We start from the raw sequence: 8,490 nt of genomic DNA on the forward strand, positions 1-8,490 counted from the left end.
AATATATAGATGTCTATTTTGGTCATTTAATCTATCTATAAAATCTGATTTGAAATATAAAATAATAGGAATGTGAATATAACATTTTTCAAATAAGAATTGAGAAAAAAAAATGTACAAAAAAATATTTCACATTTCCAAAAAAAAAATTATTATCACACTCACACTCAGCAGCCATAACGTGTAAGATATATCCCATATCCCTCCATCGTCAGCAAATAAATATTTAAATAGTAAGTAGTGATCGCACTCCAGGTGTCCACAATAAAGGCCAGCCGTCCGTTACTACCAAAAAGATCACTCTGCTGACGTCAGCGTTCCATCGGACGGGGCTAGTTCGTCGCCACCATTTTCTTTAAAACCCCAAATCCAGTAGGCCTCTCAGTGACACTCTTGACTACTCCATCAAAATTCATCTAAAGAAGAACAGAGAAGGAAGAAATGTTGCAGCTTTCAATTCCAAGAGGTATTACGGAAAATTCAAAAGCATTTTGTTCATAGATTTTGGATTTTGTGATGCACTGTGTGAAATGGTCTGTGTTTCGCAGTGAGAAATCTCAAGGCTTTTAGAGCGACGATCTTTGCTGTCCGTAGCTCTCATTTCTCCACAGCGGCTGAGCCATCCTCGTCTTCTACTCCTCCGGTAATCGATCCATCTTACTATTTTGATTTCCAATCTTATGATGTTTGTAATTTGTTTATTGAATTTCTTGTTTGATTTGTTTGTATAACATCAGAGAGTTCCTAATCTAATTGGAGGTGCTTTTGTTAATTCACAATCCTCTGCGTCCATAGATGTCATAAATCCTGTAAGTTCTTCATTTGCTTTACTCGTATCCTTTTGTTTTCCTCGCAGAATTTATGATTCTGATTTTATTTTTATTTTTAAATTTTTTTTTTTGTTTTAGGCCACGCAACAAGTTGTTTCGCAAGTTCCGTTGACCACAAATGAGGAGTTCAAAGCGGCAGTGTCTTCAGCAAAGAAGGCTTTTCAAACATGGCGTAACACACCCGTTACGACACGTCAGCGTGTCATGTTTAAGCTGCAAGAGCTTATCCGGAGAGACATTGTGAGTGTGATGGGTTTGAAGTTTTATTTCCTTGATTTGAATGAAATGCTTTTAGTTGAGTGATATTGATAACTGTATTCTCTTTTCAGGATAAGTTAGCCTTGAATATTACTACAGAACAGGGGAAGACGTTAAAGGATGCGCATGGTGATGTGTTTCGTGGGCTAGGTTAGTGTGCGCGCACTTTGCTGTTAAGAATACTTTGTGCATTCTAATAGTGGAGTTTTAGTCGGTGATGATTATTTTTGTGTTTTTCTTATTCAGAGGTGGTAGAACATGCTTGTGGCACAGCAACTCTTCAAATGGGGGAATATGTTTCTAATGTATCAAATGGAATTGACACGTATAGCATTAGAGAGCCACTTGGTGTTTGTGCTGGGATTTGTCCGTTCAACTTTCCGGCAATGATTCCATTATGGGTGAGCCTACTATCTCTTTTTTCCCCTTCTACTTGGATGATTGACTGACTACTGTCTTTTCTAATTTTTATCATTTGCATGATTGACCGTGTGCATGTCTGAAAACATCTTTCTTCTTTCGCCTTCACCTCTTTTTCTCTTATTGTTCATAAGTTATACAACAGGATTCGTGTGTGTGTGTGTGTGTCACCTAAATGCTTAGGCAAGACACTGTCATGATGCATCTGCTTCAACACTGCAGCTTCAAAAATAGCATATGTTGTTAAGGCAGCGGTATCAGTTCCTTGAAAACATCAGGGTGACATGGTTGCTTTTTAGATTTTATTAATGACATGTTATGGGATTCACTCACAGGCCAAGGAGCGCATATGCAATCTAATCCAATCTGGTGTTGAAAGTGGTGCCAAGCTATTGCTGGATGGGCGAGATATAGTGGTACTTTTTTGTAGATTTAATAATTTTCCTCTTAATGTCTATATATGCAACTGACTCGGTTTTCAGAGAGATTGATTTGCTCTGATTCCTTCATGCATGACAAGCAGGTCCCAGGTTATGAGCATGGCAATTTTATTGGCCCTACTATCTTATCAAATGTTACAGCTGACATGGAGTGCTACAAGGTATTTTTGACATATTTCTTTTCCTTTAACTTTCCATTTTATTTTCTGCTTGGTGGTCAATCTTAGTTTCTAGAGAGCACTTGGTAGATCATGAATGAAAATATTTCTTTTTTTCTTTTTGGCATTTTTCTTTTCCTTAAATTTTCCATTTTGTTTTCTGCTTGGTGGATCAGTCTTAGTTTCTAGAGAGCACTTGGTAGATCATGAATTAAAATATCCACCAACATATCTGTTTATGAAGCCACTGATATGGATATGGGAATGGAGGATATCATCAATCCAATATCTGGCCAGAATATAATGAAATAAGGAAAGTACATTATTTAGGTTCTTTTTAGGAATAATGGATTTTAGCACTAGTGTGAATGGTGAAGATTTTCAAAATTCTTCTTCTGGTGGACATTCTTCCCTTCTAATTTTATGGCTCAAATAAGAGGGTTCAAAAAAGACATAAAACTATCTGTGATCATTGACCCATTTCAATCAGCTTGTACACTATCCATCCTACTGTATCAATTAGCAATTTTTGTATACTCAGATTCAAAATTCAAATTTCAAATTTCAAAAATTATCTCTGTTGCGAGTCAGTAGCATGCACTATATCCATCCTAGATGTACTTATCATGAATAGACTGCCTTTTAGAATATACATGTTTTAAAGGTGCATTATTAATTGGTTTGGTATTATATTAAGTTTCATACAAAACTAAAGTTTTGTATACATCATTTTCCACTGTTTGTGTTGCTGAAGAATCCTCCAACATTGATATTTCATAGTTATGAACCTGGATATCAATACATTCTTCAGTGGATAGGATAGACTTGTACCCGTTGGTAAATTGTCTGGATTTTATGATGATGTGAACTTATTTATCTTCTACCTTTTGTGCAGGAAGAAATTTTTGGTCCAGTTCTTCTTTGCTTGGAGGTATATAGATGACTACATTCCTGTTTCTCAGCGAGGCACCTCTTTTCTTTTCCTGGCATGGAGATTGCTAACATACATTTTTTCTTCTTAATACCAGGCTGACAGTCTAGAAGAGGCAATAAGCATTGTTAACAGAAACAGGTACTCATTGTTGCTTCCCTTATTTCCTTAATATTAGAACAATTTTCCAAGTATTCTGCGGGGTTCATTATTTTAGGACTTTATTTTTTGGAACAGATATGGCAATGGCGCTTCTATATTTACTACATCTGGGGTAGCTGCTAGGAAATTTCAGACGGAGATTGAGGCTGGGCAGGTAATTACGTTTTTGAGCATCTTATGTAGCTGAATTTGCAAGAATAATAATTGGACTGATAGAAAGTTTAAACAAGAAACTAAATTACAAATTTTTCTTGGCTCTGCTGGGCAGTGTTTTTGAGCATCTTATGTAGCTGAATTTGCAAGAATAATAGTTGGACTGATAGAAAGTTCAAACAAGAAACTAAATTACAAATTTTTCTTGGCTCCGCTGGGCGGTGTTTACAGTTTCCCTTCTAGCTTTATTACTGATGAATTGTGATGGTCAACTTAATAAGAACAACCTGGCAAGAAAAGTTAATACATTTTATATCAATTTCTAACTTATTTCGAGTATGAAACAGGTTGGTATCAACGTTCCTATTCCAGTTCCCTTGCCCTTTTTCTCATTTACTGGCAGCAAGGCATCTTTTGCAGGGGATTTGAACTTCTATGGTATGACCTATCTTTTCCCAGTTACTTGGCTTTATGTTTGGTGATAGTAGTGATCTATTTTGCTATATCATTGTAGTTATTGGTTAAAAGCTGATTGTAAATAATTCCTTTGAGGTATTAATTACTGAGTTTGTTATTTAATTACAGGCAAGGCAGGTGTAGTGGTTGTTTATTTCACAGGCCATTGCCGTGAAAGAGGGCCTTTGTTGAAGGGTTAAGTGAAATGGAACTCATATAAGCCAATTACGTTGTTAGTGTCTATATATTGAGCACATGTTGAGTAAGTTTGTGAGGACCTGTTAGCCTTTAAAGGGGATGCAACTCATGTAGATCATAGAACATGATTTAAACTGATCAAGAAAATGTCTTCAGAATTACAAGAGTTTTTTAACCTGCATTTCTAGTGATAAACTATGACGGCAATTCAATTAAGATGATATACCATGTCAAACTCACCAATTAAGATGATATACCATGTCAAACTCCTCGTTAGGGTTACGGGAGAAGCTCTGAGGAGGAAAGGGTGGAGTGGAGTGGGGAGTGGGGTTAGGGTCTTGCAGAGAGAAATTAGAGCTTGGGGTTGGGTAGTAATTGGAAAAGGAGGAGTGTCCATAGTGGTTGGCGGGAAAGATATTGACATCTATAGGGTGTTGGAGGGGGAAATTAGGGTTTGGCGGTTGCGGCGGCGGCGGCGGTTGCGGTTGTGGAAAGGCGGAAGGTTGAGGGGGATAGATGTTTAAATTGGTGGGGTTTTGGGGAGGAAAATTGGGGTAAGGAAATTGTGGGTGGGAGAGCTGAGGAGGTGGGTGTGCCCAGTTCCAGTCCCCACTGGAGGGGCGGAAGTGATGAGGGTAACCGGCCAGGAGGTTCTCTTGTGGTTCTTGCACCTTTCCCTTGTGTTTTTTTCCGTTGAGATGAGACGGCATGGATTTCTCAGGACAGTGCATGCTACAAATTGCGCACCACAAAGGAGAACTCTTCACCCTTGGAGCTTTATTTGGCTTTGGTTGTTGACTTTGTACCTTCACGACGTGTATAGGAATTTTCCCCTTCTGGCCATTGCTGGATACACCGTCTGCGCTCTCCTCTTTCAGTTTGTGGTGCTTCTTTGTGATTGGAGCTGGACTACTATTTTTCTGGCCTTGCACATTTTCATTTTCAGTAACTTTTTGTTTTGATCCACTGCTCGGAATACTGTTTCCTGGCTCCTTATTCGGTTGATTGGATGTTTTTGCAGTTGAAGCTGGGGCAATCTTGGGCACAAATGCCTGGTTCCTTGCTTTCAGTGCCTCATGTGCTGCCTTGTGTTTTTTCCCTTGCAGGTGGGAATTCAAAGTGCTTTCACATGAAGTAGTTACCTGACAGAGAGCACAAGTCCACTCTTTCTGGACTTCTTTAGGAGACTCTGGATCTTCTATACCTACAACAGTACGGTTTTCAGGGCAAGTGAGCTTAGGCTCTGCCTCATTCTTTATGTTCAGTGCCTCGTATGTAGCCTTGTGTTTATTATCACCGAGAGGGGAATTCAAAGTTGCATCAGTTTGAGTTTGCAGCAGATTGACTGTGGTCCACTCCTTCTGGACTTTCATTGGAGGCGGAGTCTTCAGAATTTCCCTGTCGGCTGCAACTTCGATGACTTTTTCATTCATCTTCCTAGAAGAAAATCCATCTTCATTCACAGTGAGATTAGGCTCTGCCTGACTAACCTACAAATGCAATGAAACAAGGTTCAAAAGGATATATATTTTTTTTCCATTTAATTTATACACTCCTGAAATGGACACAATTCTTTTGCAATAAAGAAAGTAAACATGAACAAAACATTCCAAATACAGAGTAAAGCTCAAATTCATGTGAAACCTTACTTGAGTAGCAGTTGTTTCCTTCTTTTTCGCCGTTACCTGCACAGCTTTGATATCATTCTGTCGACCATTTGGCTTTAAGGATTTTGACTACAAGAAAAGACAGGAAAGGTCAGATCATCAACTTAATAGTATTAGGCAAGTCATCTAGCTCAAAATGACTAATACTGTATTGAAAGAACCATGACATCTCCATAAATCACATAAGGGATCTTATGCATTCTACCGCTTCATTATCCATGGATGAAACTGCATTGAACTCTTTTACATCGAGATTTGTCCTTATTGACTGAAACAAAAAATTGGGGTGAGACACCGGGTCAGGAGCTAGCAATCAATCCCTAACAATGATTTCATCAAAGGTACTACTGACCAAGACTGATTTTGTGTTTTCTCAAATTTCAAATTTCAAATTTTGAAGCATTCATGTACATAATGAATAAATAGAATGATACAAGTAACAAGATCTGCTTACCTTGCAAGGAATAAAATTTTCCAAACTTTCAGGTCCATTTTCCTTTACATATCTCTCCACCTCAGAGAGAAAGTTATCTCTCACAAAGGACTCCTTCCGCTTGTTGAACGAGTTGATAACAATTTGGGGATCCATGGAGAGGCATGGACAGATAAGTTGTTTATAGACATATAAGGCACCATCAAAATGGGGCATCACCAAAAAGAAGACAATCAGTAGCCTAATGTATGGCCATAGCAGGAACCTGATAGGTATCGAAATGGAAAATAGGAAACCAAAGTTAATGAAACGAATATTACATCGGGATCATTGAAAAATTATAACAAGATTCAGCAAAAACCTGACTGATATCAAACTAAGTAGCTCTTTTCATTGAAAAAAAAAAACATAAAAACATCTGGATAAAAGAAAAAGGAATGAAAGCTTCCTCACAGATATACATTGGTACATGCAAATAAATTGATTTGACATTGAGTTTGAAACTGAAATGATATATTACATCCATTAGAAAAGCTTGAAGTACATTAGAGAACAACAAAGAACAGAAAATTCATGTAATCCTACTCTTTACACATGAGGATCATCTACATCTAAACAAACCATGTGATCTTTCATTGATTGGGCAATCAAAAATAGAAATACCCAATAAAAAAGCAAAAGAAAATAAAGAATTACCATTCAAGGAGCTTCATAAAAGCATGCTCAAATAGCAAGATCAATGAGAAGACGACCCAATACGTATTTATCTTGTGAGTATCTGTAATGGAATTTGTCTCGATTGCTTTTATGGAAGAATACCTGTCAGAATAATGATCAGGGAAAACCATCATAATCATGATCATGATCATGATCATGAGTTAAATATTACAGTTGTTAAGTCAGAGAGCGACTTACAGAGGATAGACCAGAGCAAAGAGAGGCCTGAAAGTAAATCATAAACAAAATCAAAATTGTTATGAGAAATTTTTCTCAACTTTACCAAGGTGTTCATCTTCGTAGGGAAAAGCGTACCATGCAAGAACATCAAAGCATTGGAGCGCAAATCCAACAAGACCCAGTAAGCCCATCTTGAGCTTCAGCGTCTTCGTATGGTTACGGGCTGCAGTGTCGAATCAAATTCTCGTCTCGGAATTTGAAAGACTTGGAGAAGAGACCTTACTTTTTCTTTTTCTTTAATTTGACCAAAAGACTTGTGTTCGTACAGCGGGGAAATGGAACTCTGAAGTTTTGTATTTTATCTATTCTATATTCAAGAAAATAAGGTTCCAAGTAGCTTCTGGTTTTTTTTTTTTTTTTAAAGGGGTTTGGAACCCAGTCAAACTTCTGGTTTTTATTTTGTTTGGGAGGGTTCTATTTCTCGTGTCAGAGTGTTTATTTATTATTTTGTTAATGCAATTTAATTTGTAAATTTTATGTAATGTAGTATATGACTCTAAAGAACGATTATGTATTAACATTATGAGTTCTAGACATCATCGTGTACTTGTTTTAAAAGAAAAATTTTATAGGTATTTAGTGTTGATGTCTGAACCATCACGGCCGGTATATTTGTGTTTGTTTAATTTGTTTATTTATTTGGGAAAATCGTCCAAACAGTGTCTGAACTTTTCCAGACTATTAATTTTCATACCTGTATTTTGAAAAATATCAAAATGGTACCTGACGATTTAAGCCCGACCTTGATTCATACCTAGAAACAGTAAAACGTTAACTCCGTTAAATTTTCAAGGGTATTTTCGTCTTTTCAGTATTCATCTTCTCCAAATTAGACAAATATAAAAAGAAATTAAAAGAAATAAAGAAAAAAGAGCTTGCCATGGCTCGAACTCGCACAACCTAGCCTAATTTACTTCTCAATATCTCAGCCACTGGGTCAACAATGGTTGGTTGTTAATCATCCTCTCTTTCAATAAACTAAATCTAACACGATTTGGATTGCAGCAACAGTTCATCAGGCGTACACCTTCATCTTGTTTTTTCCTTATGAGCCTAGTCACCGAAACAAAGGCATTGAGAAGGGAAAATCAAGCTTTTCACGCCTTGAGGCGTCCTTTTTAATTCATTAATTAGTAGTATAGTTGATTGAAAAAATTGGAAAAAAGTTAAATATATAATGAGTACTTACAAATAAAAAATTATTTTAAGAATTTGATTAAAAAAAATATTTTGAACATTTTCTAAAACCAGCCTTCCTAGGTGCCTCTCAGACTAATCGAGGTGGGTAACCACTACCTAGCTCCTAGGTAACCGCACATGGGGATTTTTGGACAAGTTACAGATATGACCATTTTGTGGATATTCTTCTTCCTCTATTTTTTTTTTGTTCAGGGGAGCACAAAAAACCAAAACCCCAACATGAAAAC

General features: G+C 37.0%; 2 protein-coding genes across 5 annotated transcripts; one reads left to right on the top strand and one right to left on the bottom strand.

The window, feature by feature from the left end:
• Positions 1–309: 309 nt before the first annotated feature.
• Positions 310–4,208, top strand: LOC133739664 (methylmalonate-semialdehyde dehydrogenase [acylating], mitochondrial-like). The gene is made up of 13 exons (XM_062167447.1): positions 310–466; positions 549–643; positions 738–809; positions 909–1,070; positions 1,160–1,238; positions 1,335–1,489; positions 1,844–1,924; positions 2,032–2,109; positions 3,002–3,037; positions 3,135–3,178; positions 3,275–3,353; positions 3,700–3,790; positions 3,938–4,208. Exons 1-13 carry the CDS (start codon positions 442–444, stop codon positions 4,006–4,008), a joined length of 1,068 nt encoding a protein of 355 aa, XP_062023431.1. The 5' UTR covers positions 310–441; the 3' UTR covers positions 4,009–4,208.
• LOC133739663 (pollen-specific leucine-rich repeat extensin-like protein 1) lies at positions 4,118–7,336 on the bottom strand. 4 transcript variants are annotated; one of them, XM_062167445.1, is made up of 7 exons: positions 7,139–7,336; positions 7,022–7,048; positions 6,803–6,925; positions 6,128–6,371; positions 5,879–5,941; positions 5,692–5,742; positions 4,118–5,496 (listed from the first exon to the last, which is right to left on the bottom strand). In XM_062167445.1, the coding sequence occupies exons 1-7, from the start codon at positions 7,192–7,194 to the stop codon at positions 4,243–4,245; spliced, it is 1,818 nt and encodes a 605-aa protein (XP_062023429.1). In that variant the 5' UTR covers positions 7,195–7,336; the 3' UTR covers positions 4,118–4,242. The 4 variants fall into 4 exon arrangements, with proteins under 4 accessions (XP_062023429.1, XP_062023428.1, XP_062023427.1 ...); XM_062167444.1 differs by having other exon boundaries at positions 4,118–5,487; positions 5,656–5,742; XM_062167443.1 differs by having other exon boundaries at positions 5,656–5,742.
• Between the last annotated feature and the right edge of the window lie 1,154 nt (positions 7,337–8,490).

Source organism: Rosa rugosa, chromosome 3 (genome assembly GCF_958449725.1).
Source record: "Rosa rugosa chromosome 3, drRosRugo1.1, whole genome shotgun sequence".
NCBI classification, from domain to species: Eukaryota; Viridiplantae; Streptophyta; class Magnoliopsida; order Rosales; family Rosaceae; genus Rosa; species Rosa rugosa.

Bases quoted from the DNA above. Each gene is read 5' to 3' on its own strand.
- LOC133739664 (XM_062167447.1), top strand. From the start codon at position 442: ATGTTGCAGCTTTCAATTCCAAGAG. The intron at 810-908 runs GTAAGTTCTTCA...TTTTTGTTTTAG, and splicing joins CCATAGATGTCATAAATCCT to GCCACGCAACAAGTTGTTTC. The intron at 2,110-3,001 runs GTATTTTTGACA...CCTTTTGTGCAG, and splicing joins CTGACATGGAGTGCTACAAG to GAAGAAATTTTTGGTCCAGT.
- LOC133739663 (XM_062167443.1), bottom strand. From the start codon at position 7,194: ATGGGCTTACTGGGTCTTGTTGGATTTGCGCTCCAATGCTTTGATGTT. The intron at 7,049-7,138 runs GTACGCTTTTCC...ATTTACTTTCAG, and splicing joins TGCTTTGATGTTCTTGCATG to GCCTCTCTTTGCTCTGGTCT. The intron at 5,942-6,127 runs GTAAGCAGATCT...TTTTTGTTTCAG, and splicing joins AAAATTTTATTCCTTGCAAG to TCAATAAGGACAAATCTCGA.